Below are 24,801 nucleotides of genomic sequence, written 5' to 3' on the forward strand. Positions count from 1 at the left end.
ATCATGGAGGGCTGGTGGTACAAAATTTTGAACATGAGTTGTCTTTCTACCGGTGTTAATTCAGAAGACATAAGATTGATGATCTTAAGATGTTGTGTCCTAGTATCCATTGTTTGCACATTTAATTCTGGTGATTGCGCTTGGGTGACCAATCCAAGTGCCTCAGACCCATTTTTTTGACGTTTACCTCGCCTGGACCTCTATCCACGTCGCTGGTGTGCGTGGATAAAAAAAAATAAAAAAAATAAAAAAAAATTGCTTGAGGATTGTTCAAAAGGTATGTGATGCATTATTCTGTTTAACTTGTTGGTTTGTGTATCCCATTCTCCTGTTACCCATATGTTTCCATTTACACAGCTTATTTTTTTCAAAATCCATCCTATGTCTGGAGAATTTTTGTTTTTTTTACCCTGGATGAGGTCTTTCATATTTTTCTATGATGTCCTTAAGTTTAACTTGAAACGGTTTAACCGTATTGGTTTGGTGAAAACCTATAATTTTGGTCTCCAAGTTTTTAATCTGTTTTTTTATTTGACTCACCAGTATTTGGTCATGATCAATGAGCATGCGGGTAAGTATATTTGAGCATTGCAGCAGGCCCTGCTCCCATAAAATTTTAAAGGGTGTGTGAACCTTCTATGCGGGAAAAATCTGCGCTCTAAGGCTGCGTGGAGAGACACCAAGCTTAAGGTATTCCTCCAAACTTTTAACACTCCACCAAATTCTGGTAAATGATTTATGTAACGTGATGATTTCATCTGAAATTTTTAAATTCAACATTAGGGTAATTAACAAGATCAGTGTTAAATACTGACAACAAATTGACTGTTCCATAGTGCCTCCCTAGCCTAAATAACACACAATACTTCAGTAAAGAAAATAAACAGAATAAGAAACCTGCGTGCCACACGCCAAACGCCACTGGAAAACCAGCAGAAATAATCTAGCTAACACAAATGCACTGGCGGGCACCGCACATATATTGCCACATACCCAAAAAGCTACAAAAGATAGGGACAAAGAACACACACACGGGTATGTATATGGCAAAGAAGTCTATAGACACAAGAGATATAATAAAACATATAAATTTCTTAACAAAAAATACTCCACAAAGACAAAGTAAAAACACGTAAAAAAGCAGATGGCTACTATGACTGGTTCAAGTGGGGGGATACCGCCCTGATAAGCAGCTCAATATACAATCCTCCCAAAAACAATAACCTACCTCGATAACCCTCGTGTAGAAATAACAAAAGATAAGGGCACAAGTAAAGAGATTATTGCATCAGACCATATGAATGAATTCCTGAAGTGTTATAAAGTGTAACGCCCCACGCGCATCGCCACAACGTGGCTTCCTCAGGGGTACTATTGTGATGAGGTAGGGAGTATTTTATAAGATGATATATTAATTTTGATAGCGGTGTGCAAAATGGGGCGTGCACACTTACCTCTTTCGCTTGGCTGCCAAAGATGGCCTCCGTTTGTGTATACAGGCTGCCTCAGAACGGCCGTGCGCATGCGCCGGAGACCGGCGCCCTATTGAGCGGCACGAGGCTCCGCGCATGGCCAGTGCTACTAAATCTCCCATCGCCCGTACGCGATGCGCATGCGCAGATAGATGCGTCCCACCTCTCGGACCCGCACCTATCTCTAGAACGGGGCTCCCTAAACTCCGCTGCACTGCTCTATTTTGGGGCTGAATTGTGTGATTTCCAACCATAAGTTACAGAAATAGTGTAGCTTGCTGAGCTACGCTGTTTCCGTAACTCCCATAGTAGGGAATGGCAGTTACGGAAGCAGCGTAGCATGCGAGCTACGCTATTTCTATAACTACCATTCTACTACTTCTTGGGGGGGAAACCCAAAAAACCCATGCATTAGATAGTAACGGTTGTTTCAGGTGACTTTCAGAATAAGCTATAAATGACAGAGAGGCAGCACTTTCAAATAGAATATCAGTTTTATTCACCCGTGCAACGTTTCAGTCCAACAGGACCTTTCTCAAGCATATACTCGAGAAAGGTCCTGCTGGACCAGAACGTTGCATGAGTAAATAAAGCGGATATTCTATTTGGAACTGATGCCTCTGTCATTTTTGTCTACTACAAGGGACTGTGGACCAGGCCCTGTTGAGGCGTGCACCCCATACTTGGTCCAGTGCTGTGGATTCTGTCCATTTTTTGCGTTTCAGAATTAGCGGACGTGTGTGTACATGAGGATTAACACCATTGCTGGCTATTATATGATTTCTAGCCTGCATTTAATAAGCAGTTTTCTCTGTCTACAGGACATATTACTAATTGTCATTTGTGCCCCAACTAAAGCTCCAGAAGGGGCGGAAACAAGCTGCTATGATGTCTTCCATACAGAACACAGAGATAAAAGGAGATTCTGCTCCTCTATCGCTCTCACACATACACACAGAAGCAGCATGGAGGACATTCCACAGCAGCAATGAGTGGTGTTACTGTGAATCCAACACAGGGGTGAGATAGTAGAACACCTGCTCCCTTCTCCCCCCCATAGACATCTTTGGCAGCAGCTGTAACCTGATCTTTCAGTTCATTTATAATCCATCCTCATGTCGGCCTCACTGAACACCGATTTTACCAGCAAATTTATAGTGAATGATCAGTGCAGAAGGTAGTGAAAGGGAAGTGGGAGAGCTAGCTGATAAGTGGAGCAAAAAGTTGTTTTTTTTGTTGTAAGAAATATTACAAAGTTCCCTATATTCGCTTATACTATTGATTTCTGGTTAAAACAAATTGTGAACAACAGTGACTCTTTAAAACCTGCATTTAAGGAGGCACTTCCAGATAAAAAATGTATAGCATCTTGTATGTGGACCGGAAGTCAGTTTCTCTGTGCGTTCCTAAGAGGCACTCAAATGTGGCTCTCGTACGAATGCATAGAGAAACTAACTTCCATCCCACAAAGAGGCTGTAGTATTCCGAGACTCTGATCGCTGTAACGTGACTATGAAAATATTGGAGCGGAGTACATCACTCACAAATGAAGCGCTCAGTAGGAAAACTAATTGCACTACTGTTTAACTCTTCGACATTACTTTTGTAGAAAACAAAAAATATTTTTAAAGGTAGTGCTTCTTTAACTATGGCACATACCAGATTTTACATTTGCCAACTTTACAGCTAATGTTAATAAAAAGACCCCCCTCACCAAAAACAAACATTCTAAGAAAATGTAATTGTTTATTTTATGTATATGCCATTTAAGTTGTCAAGTATTCACTAAAACAGACAGACGTGTCAGGAATACTGACAGGTCCTCTTCAACAAGGAAATAAATATGCATACTACATTGTATAGAAATACATCATGCTCAAGAAAAGAACACCACTGTTGTTGAGTAAATTCATTAATATCCAAGTAAGAAAATGAGTGGTACACCAAATGGAAAATAGCACGTGTCAGCTTCCAAGGGGGTATAAACAATGTGCATGAGGCATTGAAGATGTTAAGTGGTGGACTTGGCCCTGGATGCAAGCAGGGCTTCATACTGTGTCCTTGCTTTCTCTCTCAACTCCCTCTCTCTTGTGATCAGTGTCGACAGTTCTTGTTTCCATTCCTTGAGGCAAGCCTCATATTTTTCAATGTCCGACTCCTCAAATTCTGGCAACTTCTGTTTTACGAAGCTGGTGGTCAGGGTCACAAGGTTAGAAGATTCAATTTTGCCAAGAGATTCAAGTTTTGTGCTCAAGTCCTGATGAAACGACAAAAAGAGTTTAATGTAACAGAGAATCCCCCAAAATTTATTTATTTACAGACTTTTTCTTCACAACAGAGACACAGCCTTGCCACTTGCATGTTATTTTTCTTTCACCCCTTTTGCATTGACCAATGGCGATGTTGCTCGAAATTCGCATGTACATACAACTTTTGCACCACTGAATCTGTTCCTATGAAATGCAACAGTCACAAACGAATTGCTACCATAGCGGTGTGTAAGCCCATCCTCAATAATAACGGCAACATGTTATGTAATGTTAGGAGTGACCAAGTTGAGTTCCTAGATGTCAAAATTCGAATACGAGGGTTACACTTGACTACCAGTGGATTTAGAAAGCCTACAGCCACTAATGCCTGGCTACATTATGAAAACTATCACCCACCATGTGTAACAATCATTCCCCAATTTATGCATCTGAGGAGGATAAATAGTGATTATAACCAATTTTGGAACAATCATGTGAGCTTATGGATTGCTTGAGATAGAGGATATGATGAAAGAGTGATATCAAAGGTGTTTAATAGTTGTAAAACAAGATAGAAAAAAGTTGTTGGGTAACCCTCAAAAAAAATTTAAAACACCAGATTTGTTTTTTCATTTCAATAAAGTCCACTTGCAGATCAAATTAAAACAAACTAACAGAAAATATCGCCACATTGTTGAAGCAGATGTAGATCTGAGCGATAAAGCATCACAACCGCCGATTGTTGCGTTTCATCATGGTAAAGATATACTAGTCAATAGGGCTGAGAAATTAATAGAAAAATAATCGAAATTCAGCACAATTAATAGAACTCATCTTGCCAATTTCAGATTTATCAATTATTTTCTCCCAGTTTAAAAACTGTATCTGCAGATACAGTTGAATCCAATGGTAGAGCAGGGGACCGCAAGGTCCCTGCTCTACCATTCACTATGTATCACTAGGCGAAAGGCAGTGAGGTCATCGCTCCGGTTTGCGCCGAGCTGCACAAACCAGAGGGATCTCCTCCACTTGTCATTGGAACGGGGTTAGGGGAGTATGTACATTATTATTATCAGGCACTAGTGGGGGCAGCTATGGGGGACTTTATACTGTATGGGGTGCAGCTCTGGGGGCATTATACTGTGTGGGGGGGAAACTATAGGGGCATTATACAGTGTGGAGGCAGTTATAGGGGCATTATAATGTGTGGGGGCAACTATGGGGGCGATATACCCCTTGACAATGCCCCCACACAGTATATTATATACTGTAGTATACAGCAGGCTCAGGGGATAAATATTAACTCCATAATGTAGCATGCAAAGAGGGGGTGTGGCATGCAAAATGTGTGTGACTTAAATAATCGTTTAATAATCGTAATCGAGGTTACATGGTCAATTAATCGGGATTTTGATTTAGGTCAATTGTCCAGCCCTTGTAGTCAGGGTGAGATATCGGGATATTCCAAAATCAAATTGGCTGCAAGATAATGCCCTTAATGGAATCATAAGTGTGGCCATTGCTCCTTTTAAATCTATGTGTACAGGCAAATCCATAAGAATAAGAGCAATAGAACATACTCGATGAGAATTACTTGCCAATGAGGTGTCATTGTGTATGCGATCTTTTGTTCTTGTAATTTTTATTATATTGGTAAGACAATATGGTCACTATTCAGAGAACATCTATATTCATTGAACAATATAGGAAAGGGATGTCCCAAATTAATTATGTAAAAGATTTACATGGAGGTGCCGGACATCGCTGTCATTCATGGGTTAACATGGGAGTATTTGACCCCATGAATACAAGATTATTACCGTGTGAAGCGACCTGGATTATCCAGGCAGAGGCACTGGGACACTTAAGAGTTAAATGATAGGAAGGATCTGTCCTCTTTTGTAATGAGTACTTGTGGCATGTGGCACATAGTTTAGATATGTAGAATAACTGTATGGATAATTGTTTTATGTGTATAATATTTTGAAAGTGCTATGTTACAATGTATATGTTTGACACATAGGGGATATAAAGTGCGGATGCGTTATATCCCATCAGGCCTTGAGAAAGGGTCTGAGTGATGGGAAACGCCATAAGCCAGTTGCTGTGAGTATACCTGCCTTAAGATGCCAAAATGAAATTACTGCTTTTGACAGGTGAGTGCCATGGACTTTTCTTCCGATTTCAATTTTGAAAACATACTGATGGGTCAATTTAATAAAAAGTCAATCATAAATATATGAAATGATCACTGCATTAGGGTAAGGGGAGCATTTACTCAAAGGAGGGGGGGCTACTTCTGTACCAAATAAAACGTAATACTCTTAATATGTAGATTTGTCAAGCATTGCCTTATATCGGCAACCCTCAGATGCAGTTTTTAAATGGCCTCTTGTTCAAGTTCTGCTACCATGAAAAACCTTAGTGACAGCCGAACTCATTTGAAGCTTCCTTATTTTCGAATCTCCATTCTGCAGATTTAAAAGGAGTCATTGCAATCACTTGGCTAAATGAGACATTTGTTTTCTAATTCAGCCCCTTGAGATATACAGTAGCTTGAAATTGTATATGAGAAAGGCTCCAACATTGTGAGGTGAAACGTTGCGCTAGGGTAATAAAGTACCCCTCTTTTGTTCACAGAAATTCTACGGAGTGCTGCCTGATTCTTTTGTTATATATATATATATATATATATATATATATATATATATATATATAAAATTATATACGGTTATGTACAGTATATATGACTTAATTGGCTGGTTTCTAGCTAGTAGTCCCCACCAAAGTCAGAGGCATTATTCCCAAAGTGTAACAAAAATTCAGCTATTACGATATTCCTTGATATTCAACCGCTCTTGTTAAAAAGGATGTCTCATTAGGAAAACACATTTTTAGGCTATGTTCACACGGAGTATTTTGGAGGAGGAATATCTGCCTCAAAGCTCCAAACGGAATTTTGAGGCAGATATTCCTCCCCCAAAATACTCCGTGTGAATAGCAATGATCGCGCCGTTTTTCGCCCGCGGCCATTGAGCGCCGCGGGCAGAAAACACGCTGTCTCCTGCCTCCCATTGAAGTCAATGGGAGGTCGGAGGCGGAAGCGCCCGAAGATAGGGCATGTCGCTTCTTTTTCCCGCGAGGCAGTTTTACTGCTCGCGGGAAAAAGACGCCGACGCCTCCCATTGAAATCAATGGGAGGCGTTCTCGGGTCGTTTCTGCCGAGTTTTGCGACGCGGTTTCCGCGTCAAAAAACTCGGCAAAAGACCCCGTGTGAACATAGCCTTAAATGCCTGGAAGTAACAGAGGACTTTCCTTTTGTATATTAGGGAGAATGGAGAGCACCTACAAAGAGCTCTGTAGGACCTGGGCTGTCCCTGCATTAGGGCCGGTTCACATCAGCGTTGTGTTTCTGTTCAGGGGTTCTGTGTGAGCTTTCCATTGGGGGAAACCACAGCTTCCGTTTGCATCACCGTTGCTCTCAATGGTGACGGATACTTCGCTAATAGCTTCCGTTTGTCACCGTTGTGAAAGGATTCCGTTTTTTTTTGACTGAATCAATAGCGTAGTCAACTGCGCTATCGATTCCATCAAAAAAACAGAACCCTTTCACAACGGTGACAAACGGAAACTATTATCAAAGTATCCGTCACCGTTGAGATTAATGGTGATACAAACGGAAGCTATGGTTTCCGTTTGCCTTTCCGTTGAGGGGTTCCCCTGATAGAAAGCTCAGACGGAACCCCTCAACGGAAAGACAACGCGGATGTGAACACACCCTTACATAGACACACAATTCTGTTCAAAGTGAACTGTGTAATGCTTTATTTCTCCTGTGGTGGTGCTGCAGGGGAATTAAACACTTGCTGCCAGGTTCTCCCCCAGTTTAGACCGGATTGCTGGGGAGCCCAAAAGCAGGACACCCGTATTTAGGTAACTTTCATTTTTGGACGGATAATAAAAGTTTAACTGGAAACTAAATGATAGTTGTGAACAACTCATCCATCCATTTGTGTTTTTAAAGCTTTCACAAATAATCTTCCCAATGTTTCTCCAAGGCCACTGACCACCACTGGTTTTCTGCAGTAGCCTGCATATATATGGAAAAAGTGTTAAAAATTGGCATACAAATTAGATAGATAAAAGGTCATCCAAAGCCACCATTATTGCAAGATCGGCCAACAATCTAATGTGCATTGGATCAGCCCAACAGGCCCTCAACATCTGCCCTCACAAAGAAAGATCGATCATACATGTTGAAACGTTAACATGCACAATCCTTTGTCCCGCTGGGAGCTCCTAGATATGTCTGGCCATCGGCTTATTCCCCTCTTCCCAATGGAATAAACATGCACACTTTACTGATCCGTGCGTGCATGTTTATGGGGGAGTCGGGAGAGATAAGCCTAAACTATACTTGGCTAGTCAAGCTAATTACCGGTTTGTGTGGAGTACATTTCTGTTGTATGAACGACACGGATTCTGAATGTATTTTAATGGAACTTAAAGATCTCAAGATTTCTACTACATTATCCAGTGCTGGTCTTTTACTGTGTACGTCTATGATCACTAATAATGAGGTAACATCCAAGTAAAGTCAGAATTTCTCCATTATTATTAACTTATCCATACCAATAGCAAGTGCCAATAAACATGGGTTGTTACCATTTCATAAGTGAGGACAGACTGTTTTGGTCTCCATGCAATATTAAATTCTCCATTTACTGAGTTTTAGTGAGGACTTTATTTACTGGAGAAAAGATGTAACATTATTTTTATGTACTTTGCAGATGATTTGTATTAACATAAGACAGTCTTCAAGGATGAGTAATGGGTCTACAATGACATGCTACTTTAGCTAATAGGTATGTGTTTCTTAGAAAGACAGTGGGGGTTGGGAGAATCTGCAGACAAAGGCAAAATAAAATACAATACACGTAACCTTGAGAATTGGATCCATCTTCTGCAATTTCCTAGTGAAGATGATTTACATACAATTTTGATGCGTTTTGTTCGCTAACAAACACAGTGAAGTGTGAAGAAGAAAATGTCAGCACGACAAAAATGAAAATATTTACATATTAACAATCCTTTCTATCATATTTCAACTAACCTGAAATCTAGAAAGGTATTCTGGTAGCAAGTCTGCCTCGGTCTTCTCTGTGGCTACATACAGTTCCGGTGTGTCATCTGAAGCTTCAGTCTCTTCAGTTTTTTCCGACTGACTAGAAAAGGCAGACTCTAATGCAGAGTGTAGAACATCAATCTGTGAGAAAGATAGTCATTAATACTTTGAAGAATTGTTCACTTTTAAAGGGATTTTCATGATAACACTTTGCATTGCACAACCAGCCTTGCATATAAAATATGAAGATGTGAATAACCCCTAATGTGCCCACTATACAACACTTGGGGGGAGAGGGGGTTAATTCAATGTCAAAACAATACATGGCAAAAAGTATGTGGACACTGAACATCATATCCATATTTGATCTAAATTTACACCATGGGCAACAAGTAATTGGCCCCTTTTATACTACTATCATAGAGTCAGAGGCATAGCTAGCGGAAAGGCAATGGCTCCGGGCCCACTAAGATGGTGGGGCTCCGGTGGCATGTCTCGGTTTCAACTGTATCTGCGTCCAGACACAGATACAGTTGAAACCAATGCTGGAGCAGGGAACTGTCAGCTCCCTGCCTCACCATTCACTATATAATGGTGGCCGTGAGCGGCTCGGCACTAACAGGCACGATGCAATGATATCATTGCGCCTGTCTGTGCCAAGCCCCACAGAGCACAGACCGGAGGAGCAGAGGGATGTCCTCCACTCATCATAGGAATCGGGATAGGTGAGTAATTATTTCTTTATTAGGCACTATGGGGCATTATACTAGGTATGGGGGCAGCTATCGAGGAATTATACTGAGTGGTGGGCCGCTATGGGGCATTATACTTTATGGTGGCATTATATAATGTGGGGGCCACTATAGGGGCATTATCCTGTGAGGGGTTAGACAGGGGCATTATACTGTGTGGGGGCCACTAAGGGAACATTATACTGTGTAGGGGGCAGCTATAGGAGTGTTATACTGTGTGTGGGGCAGTTATGGGGGCATTATTCTGTTTCGGGCAGCTATATGGGAATTATACTGTGTGGTGGCCACTAAGAGGTCATTATACTTTGTGGGGGCCACATTATACTGTGTGAAGAGGTACTATACTGTGAATGTAAGTCCCGTAACTGTGTAGCAGTATTGGAAACAGTGTAGCTCGCTATGCTACGCTGTTTCAGTAACACCCATTCCCTTCTATAGAAGTTTACAGAAACAGAGTAGCACAGTAAACTAGGCTGTTTATGTGAGCCTAACCACACCACATGTGCTTCTGCAGTTATAAACATGTGTTGGAGGGCCCACTGGGTTTGGGCCCACTCAGATGTGTTTAATATTAGGTGTCAGTACAGCCTCTTGAACCGGATTCAGACTACAGGTTAATCCTTTGTCCGTTAAGGTAAAGCAGTAGACTGAAGTTATGGAGACATTGATTGTCATGACTACTGTAATCGATCTAAAGTTTTTGGGCGTTACAAGTTTTCCTATTAATAAAATGTCAAGCATGAATATAGATACTCTGCCCCTGACATGTTCTAAAAACTGACCCACCTTACTAAGGACCTGTTCACATCAGCTTTGGCTTTCCATTCAGGGGTCCCGGCGGAGGTTTACATCGGGTGAACCCCTCAAAATAAAGTTAAATGGAAACCTTAGCTCCGGTTTGCATCACCATTGATCTCAATGGTTACGGAAACATTGCTAATGGTTTCCGTTTGTCACCATTCCAGCAGGTTTCCGTTTTTGTGACGGAATCAATAGCGCAGTCGACTATGACGGGAATTAAATGATCATCATCAATGGCACACGACGAACCCCAATTGACTTATAATGATGTTAGTCATATTGCTGGGAAAATAAAAAAAAAGGTGATGCATGCAGCTATTTTTTTGTCAATGTGATGGAATCCAAGGCAGATGTGAAAAGAGCCGAACCAATCTTATCCCCTGCATAGAAAGCTGGTTCTTTACAATTTACCATAGATGTAACAATTCCTGACTAGAAATAATTATTTTCTAGAATTCCGCCACAACTGGTCCTAAGGGGATACTAAACATTCAGTCTATTTACTGTGCAATTGAATGTTTTCTCCCCGGGTTTGGAACTTGCAATTGACTATGTGACTGGATCGCCTTTTGCCTTTTAATTTTCAGCAGCCTCTGTTTGGGGTGGGGATGCTGCTGCTTCCAGTAATGGAAAGGTGGGCCTGCCATAGAGGAGGGATAAGATCTGTAAAGTGCCGCCGCCAGTGGGTTGAATTCTGTTGCCAGTGTGTTGGGGGGGGGGGGGGGGGGGTGAAGAAAGCTTCTGCCAGAGGGGGAGAGGAGGGGGGGGGGAAAGCTGCTGCCAATGGGAAAGTGTAGAAAGGGGGATTTGAAGTGCTGCAGGGGAAGCGGTTTGTGCTGGGTTATTAAAAATGTGCATGAATGGGAACGCAGAGGACACGTCAATGGTGAGCCATTTATTGGATGGAATAATATCTCTACATGCATCTTTGATACCAGTAAAGGAGTCACTTTGAATTCAGTCTCGTGTATTTATACCAGACTGAATTCTCTCCGGGCACGGGCGTTGACTGGTCATTACCAAAGTCAGAACTTCTTTTTAATTCTCCTACTGTGCCAGCAGATCACAACGGGCCAGATGTCAATATAGAAGTATTCCAGTGGTCCTGGCGGCTCAGTAGGACAGTTTAAATATATATGAATGTACAAAACATCTTGCCCGCACTGCCCCCTACCAGCATGAGTACTCCTATTGTGGCGAAGCGACTCCCTTTAGACACAGAGTAAAATATATTGGCATAGGGGGCAGGAGGGGTATTGGACAATGGCCATTAGGCAATGACTGGTCTGGGGATTATGGCTTCCTACATGCTGGATGCAGAGCGCTAAAAAACAAATTGCTTTGTCAAATTTCCATGCCACCATTATTTTTATGCTTTGTAGCAATTTTCTTATATCATTTCTATAGTTCTCAGCGATTTGCTTATTTAATTTCATGTCGTTGATAAAGATGTCTCGGCAGGAACCTCTGCTGTCTTCAGTAAAGTGGTTATGGTGCTCTGGGCCAGATGTAAACGAAAAGGAAAGTAAGCACTCCAATCAGAAAAGACGTCACCAGTGATTCACTGGATGTAACTGTACTGTAATCACTTGTGTCACTGCCTGTGTAGAACTGGTAGCTACCACTATATGGCCACTGTATGCGTAATGGAATTACTAGTTGAGCAATTCCCTCAGAGTGCAAGTTATGGAATTGCTCTGTAAGCGATTCCCCAAAGGCAGCTGGAAACTGTCAGGAGTAAGCGTGCAAATAATCCGCTACCTCAAGTCTGTCACTACTCTGATCAGCAGAGTCTAAGGCTACTCTATGGTCTTCACCAGAGCCCACCGTAAGGCAGGTTGGATTTGGCTGCATAGAACCCAGGTTGCATTAACAGAATACAGTATTGGACAGGAGGTGCAATGCAGGCAATACCAGGACGGAAAACCAGACAGCCAAAGGGTAAACAGCAACAGAATTCACAATCAGGAGAGAGTGTAAGTCCAAATCAGTAAACAGAAGAATGCCAGGAGTTGCAGAGGTCGAAACCAGCTGAGAGAAGAATGTCCAAATCAGTAAGCAAAAGGGGTTAATCTAAAAGACAGAGCCGAAGTCCAGTTACAAGTATGCAAATAGTCTGGTGATACAGGGAGTAGCCAGGAGCTTGATCATAAACTGCATACATAAAGAAAATCACAAGAAACAATGAAATAACTGACCAGACTTAGATACTCCACCCTAGAATCTGATAGGATGAAAACAGAGAAATGAGATTGGCTCCTCAACTCAACTCAGAGCCGCCCAGAAGCCAGGCTAGTAGTCATGACCACCTTAAAGAAACTGACGTTTCATAACAGTACGGTGGTATTATGAAATACCTTAACACAGTCTATATTGCATAACAATACCCTTTATTTTTATGACCACACCCACAAATATAGCACCTCTACTACTAGCTCTGCTCGCGTTGCTAGCACTGCCCATGCTGGCATTTATTTGTATTTATTTTTTTGGGACTACAGTCCTGAAGACGATTGATGCTATTCAAACTGAAAGGTTCTTAATCATAGTTTGCCTGTGTTGTGACCAGTTTAGCACATCCAGGCACTAGAGGACGCATGGGCTGTTCAAATAGTGATAGATTGACATGAATTGTTCTACTCTTTCAAACTAAAAGAAATCTAAAAATTGCCTATATCTTAAAGTGATATCCTAGTAATAACAAGTTATCATCTATCCACTTGGTAGGTAAGAACTGCTAGATCAATGAGGGTTCGACCGCTGGAACCACCATAGATCACCAGCCTCGCAGGTTTTGTGCCCCCCGTACACCCAGTCGGAAGACCGTTGCCAGGAGAGATGAACGAGTCGAGCACGTGCCCTAACGCTCCATTCAGTCCAAGGCACTGAAGGAAACAGCCAGCGGTCGGACACTCATCATTCTAGCAGTTATCACCTATCTAGTGGATAGGTGATAATTTGCTATTACTGGAATAACCCCAAAAATTAAAAAAAAAAAAAGAAAAAGGTTGCTTTTAATATATATTTAAAAAACAACTCCTACAGTAGGCTGACACTTCCTGTTTTGTAGAGAAAAACTTGAGCTGTGTACACAGGGAGCTGGGTCAGCAGTCATCTTATCAGAGGGCAGGATTACAAAATGAAACCTAGAGGCAGATAACACAGGTCCAAACCATTAACTATAAATGGTGGGGACAGTTCCTCCTCTCTGCACAGTAAACTATTGCACATGACAGAGCATGCCCACAACACTCTCCCATAGAAGTGAACAGGCTTTTTTCTGATATTTTTTTTTTTTTACATCCAGGTGCCTGCTGTAAAAGCAAAGAACTGGAGCGGACGTTGCAGTAACTCAGGCAAGAGTGCTGCCTCCATAATCATGTAAAGAAAATAAAATACAAAACGGTCCAATAAAAAAATAAAAACAAAAAACAGATTAAAAAAACCTGAACGTTATAAAATATATTTTTAATTCTTAAAAAATTAGAAAGATTTATTAATTCCCTTTAATTCTCCTTTCAGACATCCATACATGCCGAGTTAGTATCTACAAAGAGTTGTCGGTCTCCTTGATTCCATGGAAAAAAAAACCTTATCCATGTGCCCTATTAAAACATATGAACATCATAGAGGGGTTCCCTCGCTCAAGATGCCCCTCTGTGAGCCATAAATGGGGGCGGCCCTGTAAGACACGCTCTCGAGATGTCCATGTATTGCAGGGGAAATGCTTGTCTAGCGCAGCTTTCGCTGGCAAAATCAAATGATCCGTGTGGTGTCTATTCTGATGAGATAACCCTTTTAACACATTAATACACCTACATAATTTCTACTGGACAATGCATTGTGAAAAGATTGAGTTACAGGAGAAAAAGTAAATGTATTATAGTATAGATATTGTGCAGGGCATTGAACCAAAGAGGAAAACATCAGCGTGTCTATTCACTGGAATTCTGCATAATGTCACTATACTGAAAATAAGACTGATCTAAAAGGTTCTCATATACTTCCCATCCTACTAAAATATGCAGTCCATACAATGAGTGCAGGTAGGGTGTGAAGCATACACAACTAGATTATGGAAAAACTAAAACAGACCGGGCTCTCAGCCAAGTGAAAAGCCGCATTCTGCTTGCAGGCTTCACAGACTAAGAATTTAATTGGGAAATCCTGGCAGCCGCAAAACACTATTTGGCTACGGACATGAAAGTGCCAGGGAAGAATTGCTGCAGCTTGGCATCATCTCTGCTTTCGTTCACTAGCTCATTATTGAAATAATCTGACATGAATATAATTAAAAAAAACAAAAAAAAAACAAAAAAAAAAACAGCATGATCCTAGAAACACGCTAATACTTCCCAGTTATGGGAAACGATGAACTTCCTGGAGAAAAGATCATACTGTGAGGTTTGTGGTTATCAGGAAGTTCCAACTATCAAAGCTTGGCCAAAACAGTAGGGATCATATACCTTCTGCTTCCACAAGGTCACGCAATAAATAGGGAAACTGATAATTAACAAAACCTATATACTAGAGCACAAAATGCTTGCGACTTTTATCCTGCTGTCTATATGCGTTGTGATGAGCAGTAAAATATTATAGAACAAATACTACTATAATATATGTACACAAAATAAACCTATACCACAGTTCTATTTAGAACCAAATACATTTTAAAGGGCACACGTCCACCCTCCTGAAAAGAAATAATATCCCGGAAATGCATTGGCGACACCCGCTGTGCAGTATATCTACACCTAGTGATGCAGGGGGATGTATGGAGTGTGCTTAATCGTATAAGGCTCACAGGAAAATAAACTGCAATACAGAAGTATAATTTTAGGATGTCCATAGGCATTTATACAGACTTGGTCCCCACTTTTGCAGCTAAAACAGCTTCTACAAGATTTTGGACGGTGTCTGCCCATTCATCCAGAAGAGCATTTGGGAGGTGAGGTCAGACACTGAATTTGGATGAGAGGGCCTGGCTAAAAATCTCCATTCCAAGTCATTCCAAAAGTGTTCGATGGGGTTAAGGTCAGGTCTATGTGTGGCCTAGTCATGTTCTTCAACACCAAACTCATCCAACCATGTCTTTATGGACCTTGCTTTGTGCACTGGGGCACAGTCATGCTGGAACAGAAAAGGGCCAAACCCCAAACTGTTCCAACAAAGTTAGAAACATACAATTGTCCAAAACGTCTTGGTATGCTGAAGCATTAAAATTTCCCTTCACTGGAACTTTGAGGCGTAGGTCAACCCCTGTAAAACAGCCCCATAGCCTGATCCTCCACCTAACTTTACTGCTAGATAGAGAAGCGTGATTCGTCACTCTACAGAACATGTTTCCACTGTTCCAGAGTCCATTGGCGGCTTGCTTTAAATCGCCGCAATCAGACGCTTGGCATTGTGCCCGGTGATGTAAGGTTTGCCTGCAGATGCTCGGCCATGGAAACCCATTCCATGAAGATCCTGGCACACAGTTTTTGTGCGGATGTTGCTGTTCTGGATGAATGGGCAAAAGTTCCCACAGACAAACTCCAAAATCTTGTATAAAGCCTTCCCAGAAGAGTGGAAGCTGTCTTGGAAGATCGGGATAAAAAAAAAAAAAAAGGAAAATAAACTGGCTGTGGTGCCAAGGGGTTGATAAAGTGGGTTGTGTCCCTACAGAGTCTGACATTCTCAGTACTGATTAGACATGCGTTAGACTAGTGATACATCCTGTTGGCACGAAAAATGGCAACACAGTTGTCAATTTATTCATACATTTCCAGAAGGAATAATAGAGGAATGGCATAACAGTGATCTAAGAAAAGATGCTCCAGAATAAATCTTTCATGAGGAATACAAGTATTTACTGAAAAAGACATGTTAGGAGGGCGGATAGGTTCCCTTCAAGACCTGGCACTATTCATTGATTACTGACACATTCAATGTACATAAGGTGCTTTGCAAAGTATCCCCCCACCTTGGTATTTTTCCTTTGATGTTGCATTTCAATTAGAATTAAAATGGATTTCAAATTTGATTTTGCCATGGACCTGACAGAATAGTTCAAATTATTACAGTGAAATGAAAAAAGCAATCTGCTTTTAAAGTGGCTCTGTCACCAGATTATAATTGCCCTATCTCCTACATAATCTGATCGGCGCTGGAATGTAGATAACAGCAGTGGTTTTTATTTTGAAAAACGATCATTTTTGAGCAAGTTATGAGCAATTTTAGATTTAGTTTCTTAATTCCCAACTGGGCGTGTTTTTACTTTTGACCAAGTGGGTGTTGTACAGAGGAGTGTATGAGGCTGACCAATCAGTGACTAATCAGCGTCATACACTTCTCATTGTTCCAGCCCAGCATGATCCACAGCACAGTGTGGTTATGCAGTGAAAGAAGCTGGGCTGGAACAATGAGAAGTGTATTTGGCTGATTGCTCACTGATTGGTCAGCCTCATACACCTCTTTACAACACCCACTTGGTCAAAAGTAAAAACACGCCCAGTTGGGAATTAAGAAACTAAATCTAAAATTGCTCATAACTTGCTCAAAAATGATCGTTTTTCAAAATAAAAACCACTGCTGTTATCTACATTACAGCGCCGATCAGATTATGTAGGAGATAGGGCACTTATAATCTGGTGACAGAGCCTCTTTAAAAAAACAAAACAAAAAAACAACAACTACAAACTGAAAAGTTGTGAGTGCATTTGTATTCATCCCCTTTGCTATAAAACACCTAAATAACGTCTGATCAAACCAATTAACTTCAGAGGTCACATGATTAGCTGAATAAGGTCCCCTGTGTGCAATCAAAGTGTCACATGACGTCAGTATAAACACACATTTCCTGAAAGGCCCCTGAGTGTGCAACACCACTAAGCAAGCAGCATGAAGTCCAAGGAGCATTGCAAACAGATTAGAGACAAAGCTGTAGAGAAGTATAGTTCAGGGTTAGGTTATAGAAAAAAATATCCCAAACTTTAAATCTATGAAATCCATTATAACAAAATGGAAAGAATATGGCACAACTACACAGCTAACAAGAGAAGGCCATCTACCAAAACTCACAGACCGGGCAAGGAGGGCATTAAACAGAGATTCAACAAAGACACCAACGATAACAATGAAGGAGCTCCAAAGATCAACAGCGGAGATGGCAATATCTGTCCATAGGACCACTATAAGCTGTACACTCGACAGATTGGGGCTTTGTGGAAGAGTGGCCAGGATCAAGCTGCTATCGATCACATCGAAGTTCATAACTTAGTTGTGATCAATTATAGTTGGATCCTATAGACCCGCTTTCACGAAACCCGCCAGTTCCGCAGACCAGACGGATTCAGGTCTTAGAGCATAATACAGCTGCTGTGTATAGCGAATACAGAGCAGCTGTATCTGACAAAATAAAAATAATTTGTAATAAAAAGTATTCTGAAAGTTGCACCAATCACACTTCTTTAAAAAAAAACAAAAACATAAGGAAACATGTTTTGAGTTTGTCACACAGAATATAGCAGACTCCCTAAACACATGGAAGAAGGTTCTCTGGTCAGATGAGATTAAAGTTTAACTTTCTGGCCAACATGGGAAACGATACACGTTCCATCACCCCAAGAAAACCATCCTCATGGTGGGGCATCGTGGTGGTGGCAGCATCACGCTGTGGGGATGCTTTTCATTGGCAGGGACTGATAAACTGGTCAGGACTGCAGGAAAGATGGAAGGCAGAAAATACCGGGCAATTCTTAAGGAAAACCGTCTCAGTCTCAAATCTTTGTCAGACTGAAACAGGAGGTTTACCTTCGAGCAGGACAATGACCCTAAACATGCTGCTAAAGGTTCACTGGTGGTTTAACCCCTTCAGGACTGAGCCTGTTTTGGCCTTATGGACGCAGCCGATTTTTTCAAATCTGACACGTGTCACTTTATGTGGTAATAACTTGGGAATGCTTTTACCTATCCAAACGATTCTGAGACTGTTTTCTCGTGACATATTGTACTTTATGTTAGTGGAAAAATGTGATTAATAAATTCAGTATGTTTGTGAAAGACACCAAACTTAAGAGAAAATTTGCAAAAATGTGCATTTTTCTACATTTAAATGTATTTGCTTGTAAAACAGATAGCAATACCACACAAAATAGTTACCAATTAACATTTCCCATATGTCTCCTTTATATTTGCATTGTTTTTTGAACATCCTTTTTTTTCTTCTAGGACGTTACAAGGCTTAGAGCTTTAGCAGCAATTTCTCACATTTTCAAGATGATTTCCAAAACCTATTTTTACAGGGACCAGTTCAGTTCTGAAGTAGCTTTGCGGGCCTTATATATCAGAAACCCCCATAAGTCACCCAATTTTAAAAACTGCACCCCTCAAAGTAATCAAAACAGCATTTAGAACGTTTCTTAACTTTTTAGGTGTTTCACAGGAATTAAAGCAAAGTAAAGGGGAAATTTACAAAATCCATTTCTTTCACAAAAGGTTTTACCAGAGAAACGCAACTCAATATTTATTGCCCAGATTCTGCAGTTTTTAGAAATATCCCACATGTGGCGCTAGTTTGGTAATGGACTGAAGCACCGGCCTCAGAAGCAAAGGAACACCTAGAGGATTTTGGAGCCTCCTTTTTATTAAAATATTTTAGGCACCATGTCAGGTTTGAAGAGGTCAAGTGGGGCCAAAATAGTGGAAACCCCCAAAACGACACAATTTGGCAAACTACAGCCCTCAAGGAATTTATCAAGGGGTATAGTGAGCATTTTAACCCCACTGTTTTTTTGCAGAACTTTGTGTAATTCGTCTGTAAAAATGAAAATTAAATTTTTTCCAATAAAACATAGAAATTATCAATTTTTACAAGGCATAAAGAAGAAAAACCACCCCAAGATTTGTAAAGCAATTTCTCCTGATTATGGCAATACCACATATGTGTATTATTTAGGGGATATATAAATTGTCAGTCAACGCTTCACTGCTAATGTTTGTATCATAAGTATGTCAGCTTATACAAGATAAATGATACAATGAATCAATAATATGTGTCTAGTGCTTTCCCACTTTGCATTGACACAAAATAAATTAATCTAGTGTGGTAGGTAATAATGCTAAAAAAATAACATCACATATATTTATGTCCAGTTTGTACCTTAGTTAATCTATTTTTATTTGTTTTTATATATGTTTCTAAACTGGACATAGAATATCAGAGATATAGGTGGGGCCCAATAGCCACACGTATAAGAGATCTGCACAAGGTAGATAAATTCAATCCAAGTCCAGCACATCCAAGTTAGGTGCAAGGAATATTGTTCAAGTGCTAAGACCCTTAATTCCTATCCTACCCTCTACTAGCCCTACGCGTTTCTTTGCCATCTATTTCTGCCACAAATCTTCAGGGGCCTCCAGCAATCAATCTATTAGATCTAGCATTCTAGAAGTCTCGGTGTACAATGCACTGAATGCAACAAATTGTGCTATAACGTGGACATAGTAAGCTAGCCACTGTTGGTGGCCAAACACTCCATCTTATAAGGTGGAGGACACTCCCCCCACATGTGCATATTAAACCAATGGAAAGGGCCCAGCGCGTAATGCCAGTCACACCCACGTAGGTAGGGGCGCGTCCAGGTCAGCCAATCCTAGTGCAGCATAGTGCCGCCTCCCCTGAGATGACGTGTGGGACTGTGATTGGAGACTATGCGCTGTCAATCAGCGCATGGAGCGTCCCCAGCAGCAGTGGGCTGAAACACTGTTCCAAAAACCCCTCCACGTCAGGGGAATGCGACAGGCAATGCTTTCTCTAAGTGTATATGCGTTGTGCCCACATTATGAACATTGGTAAGGGGGTAACGTAAGGTGTGAGCAGGTATATCATAAAAGAAAGGCTATGATGCTCTAGTTTTATAATGATAGGCGCAAATAACAAATTCATGTTACAAAAATCCTAGCAGTAGCTCAGATCAATGGGTGGATCAGAGATGAAGATAAACAGACTGGGTTAAGTATAATGTTAAATAAAGATAGTACAGGCTATGTAGTCATTAATACCCTCAGGATGTATTGTTTTTAAATCGGTAGATCCATCTACAGTCCTTTTGGAGGAGGAGCATCTAAATTCCCTCCACGTACTGACAATCTCATTATCTCTATTACTTGAAACGTAATTTCCTCAGTGTTATTATGTTTCTCTAGCATGTGTCTCGCTAGACACTTATCTTCTTTTCTACGGATATTTCCAATGTGCTCCAGAATTATTTGCCTAAACTCCCGGATGGTCTTTCCCACGTAGTTTTGTGGGCAGGTGCATGTGGCCATGTACACTAGCCCTTTGGATTTGCAGTTCCCAAATTCCCTGTTCTTGAAAGGTTGTCCTGTAACTGCACTCTGAAAGGTGTTACCTTTGGTTACGTATTTACATGCTTTGCACGATCAACATTTATATGTGCCTGTTGGTTTATCCGGTAACCATCCTGTCTGTGATGGACATACAGTAAAGTGGCTATGTACCAGCCGGTCCTGGAGAATTTTTTCCCCTCCTATATGTAATAAGTGGATATGGGGCAACTGCTTTGTTGAGATCTTGGTCTGCGGTTAGAATCCCACAAAATTTTTGAAAAATATTTCTAATCTCTTTATGTTTATTGTCATATGTACCCACTATTTTAATCTTAGTTGTCATCTCTCCCTCTGTTGATTTTTTTGGGACCAATATTTCAGTTCTGTTATTTAATAAGGCGTGATGGTATGCATCCCTTAAAGTTTTGTCCTGGTAACCTCTCGTTTGAAATCTATATCGTAGTTGTCTGGATTTGTCCATAAAATCCCCTAGATCCGAACAATTTCTCCTCAACCTGAGATATTGTCCCTTGGGGATCCCTTTTTTTTTTTTTTTTAAAGATTAGTAGGATGATGGCTATCCCATGCGAAAAGGCTATTTGTTGCTGTGGGTTTACGGAATAGGGTGGTTGTTAATTTCCTTCTGTTTTGGAGATGGTTATGTCTAAGAAGTTAATTGCGGTCATATGTATCTCCGAGGTAAAGTAAAGGGCTAGTCCATTAATGTTAAGCATGCTGACGAATGTATCAAACTGCTCAACACTGCCATTCCAGATGATCAAAATATCATCTATATACCTCGCCAACAGGGTAATGGGCGAGGTATATGATGCCAGGCCATCCGAGAACACCACTTGGTCCTCCCACCAGCCCAAGTAGAGGTTGACATAGCTGGGCGCACAGGAGCTGCCAATGGCAGTCCCTCGGGTCGGGTGGAACATTTGTCCCCCAAAAAGAAAGATATTTTTGGTAAGAATAACATTTAGTAGGCTAAGTACCAGTTCATTATGGGCTTTAAATTGTATACCTTGTGTTTACAAAAAACATTGCACAGCTTCACAACCTTGATGATGAGGTATAGAGCTGGACAGGGATTCTACGTCCAAGCTCGCAAGCATAGCTTGGGGAGGGATCTCTATCCCCTCAAGTCTTTTAAGAATGTCTGTAGTGTCCCTGACATATGACGGGAGCGCCTGTACGAATTCACGTAGAACATTATCTACATAGACACTGATGTTTTGTGTAAGGCCATCTATCCCAGACACGATTGGCCTTCCTTTCAAGGGGGTCGTGCCTTTGTGTACTTTGGAGACCCTATAAAAAGTGTGAATCAGTGGATTATTTGGACACAAACTCAAATTCATGTTTTCTAATGAGTTTATCTCCCATAGCTTTGCATAAGATAACCTGAAGTTCATTCACATGATCACATATTGGATGATTTGTCAGTTTCTGATAGCTATTTCTATCATGTAATATGTGTTGGCACATTATTTTATATGTCGATATGTCCATAACCACTAGGTTCCCCCCCCCTTATACGCTGGTTTTATGACAACCGATTTGTCTTTTTCTAGCTTTATTAGAGTGGAGATCTCTGTTGTAAGATTATTTTTGTACTGATAAAGACCTGAATTAATTCCTAGTTGTTCTATCTCCTTGGTTACTAGTTCAACGAATAGATCAATATGGTGTGTTTCACCTAGTGGTGCAGACTTGGTACGTTTTTTCTTAAAGGCTGGTGAAGGGACTCTCACCCACAGTTACCTCACTTTCTTGAAGGAGGCCCATTAAATTCAAGAAGTCAGGGTAATCAGTCTCCTCAATTCCCAATCCCTACACTGTTTGAGGTTATGATTTTAATAAAATGTAACCCACTTAAGTTTGCGTGCAAACAAGTGTAAATCCTTAATCCAGTCAAAAATTTCAAACCTAGTGGTAGGGACATAGGATCATCTTTTAGTTAGTAGCCTAATATCTTCATCTGTTAGAATCTTTTGGGAAATGTTGAGGATTTGCATCTTGTCAGAGCTAGGTTCCCTATTATTGACTGTATGGGTACACACTTCATTCCCAGTTGGTATATTTGTAGTAACATGAGAATTTAGCGCTGTTATGTGGACCTAGTCCTTAGAGCAAAATTGGTAGGTGGGTAACTGGTCCCTAAAAAATCCCCGTTACCAGTATTGCCTCAGCTTGGGCGTCTACCCCTTCCCCGTTGTGGTCCCCTATAAGAGGCACCAGAGTTCGGGTAGTTATAACTAGGTCCCATAGGTTGTTTCCCCGCACCCTCAGAATCAGATTGTTCAATATCGGAGGATGATCTTTCGGAGTTTGAATCTGTACCTTGAATTGGGCCCTCGAAGTTATAGGCTCTATGTTCCTTAACCCCTTAGTGACCAGCCCATTTTAGGCCTTAATGGCCAAGCTATTTTATTCGTTTTTCTATAGTCGCATTCAAAGAGCTATAACGTTTTTATTTTTTCGTCTACATAGCTGTATGAGGACTTGTTTTTTGCGGGATTAGTTGTGCTTTTTAATGGCACCATTTTTGGGTACATATAATTTTTATATTAACTTTTATTAACCTTTTTGGGGGGGGATTATAAAAAAAATACTGAAATTCCGCCATTGTTCTATGCGTTTTTAAATTGACGCCGTTCACTGTGCGACGTAATTAACATGTGACCTTTATTCTATGGGTCGGTACGATTACGGCGATACCACATATGTGGAGGTTTTTTTATGTTTTACGACTTTTGCACAATAAAAACACTTTTGAACTAAAATTATTTGTTTTTGCATCGTCGCTTTCCAAGAGCCGTAATTTTTTTATTTTTCCATCAATGTAGTGATTTTTTGGGCTTGTTTTCTGCGGGACAAGACGTAGTTTTGAATGGTACTGTTTTGGGGTACATGGGACTTATTGATTCATTTTTATTATGACTTTTTTGGGGGGCAATGGAAAAAAATTGCAATTTTGCCATAGTTTTTGGCGTTTTTTTTTTACGGTGTTCACTTTGCGGTTTAAATTACATATTAACTTTATTAATGGAGTCATTATGGTCGCGGCGATACCACATATGTGTACTTTTTTTTTTTTTTTTACACTTTTACTAAATAAAACCACTTTTTATGGAAAAAAATGGATTTATTTTTTTACTGTACTTTTTATTAATAATATTTATTTCACTTTGATGACTGATTTTATTAGTCCCACTAGGGGACTTTACTGTGCGATGTTCCGATCGCTGCTATAATGCTCTGGTATACTTCGTATACCAGAGCATTATTGCCTGTCAGTGTAAATCTGACAGGCAATCTGTTAGGACGTGCCTCCGGCGCGTCCTAACAGGCATATGTCCAGGGCAGACCTGGGGGCTTTTATCAGTCCCCCGGCTGCCATGACACCCCATCGGAGACCCGCGATTGCATTCGCGGGCCGCCGATGGGTGACAGAGGGAGCGCACTCCCTCTGTAAACAAAGTTAAATGCCGCGGTCGCTATTGACGGCGGCATTTAACGGGTTAAACGGCCGCGATCGAAGTAAACTTCGATCGCGGGCGTTGGAGCAGGAGCTCAGCTGTCATCAGACAGCAGAGCCCCGGCTCCTGCCTGCACGGGAGTCCCGTGCAGGACTTAGACTAGGCTGACGTGAAAAGGCGTCAGCCTAGCCTAAAGCCCAGTAGTGAATCACGTTAAAAGACGTATTGGTGGTCACTAAGGGGTTAAATGCCTGTAGATCACTGGTGAATTGTAAATGTTTTCTCTCTTTAATTGTGATCTGCAGTTTCTCTGCTGTCTGTTGTAACAGGAGCGCTATTTGGCTTTTGGAGCTCAAGTTTGCTGGATTGGTTTTCGGGTGTCATGTCGCAATTGCAAAGCCCCTGAGGGCCAAAAAAGTGGACACCCCACAGAAGTGACCCCATTTGAGAAACTACAGCTCTAAAAAGAATTTATCTAGGGGTATAGTGAGCATTTTGATCCCATAGGTTTTTTTGCTGAATTTAATGTAATTAGGCCGTGAAAACTTACATTATAAATGACATATTTAATTTATTCTGTGGATC

General features: G+C 40.9%; 1 protein-coding gene across 1 annotated transcript in view; it reads right to left on the bottom strand.

Moving 5' to 3' along the window:
• Window positions 1–3,198: 3,198 nt before the first annotated feature.
• The window catches only part of MRPS27 (mitochondrial ribosomal protein S27), a 102,438-nt gene continuing 80,835 nt past the window's right edge, over window positions 3,199–24,801 (bottom strand). The window contains exons 10-11 of the mRNA XM_075854868.1: window positions 8,835–8,987; window positions 3,199–3,729 (exon numbers count right to left, since the gene is read on the bottom strand). Coding sequence (XP_075710983.1) covers window positions 3,484–3,729; window positions 8,835–8,987 — 399 coding nt within the window. The 3' untranslated portion in view covers window positions 3,199–3,483. The remainder of the gene's footprint in view (window positions 3,730–8,834; window positions 8,988–24,801) is intronic.

The sequence above is a fragment of the Rhinoderma darwinii genome, chromosome 1, assembly GCF_050947455.1.
Source record: "Rhinoderma darwinii isolate aRhiDar2 chromosome 1, aRhiDar2.hap1, whole genome shotgun sequence".
Taxonomy (NCBI): Eukaryota; Metazoa; Chordata; class Amphibia; order Anura; family Rhinodermatidae; genus Rhinoderma; species Rhinoderma darwinii.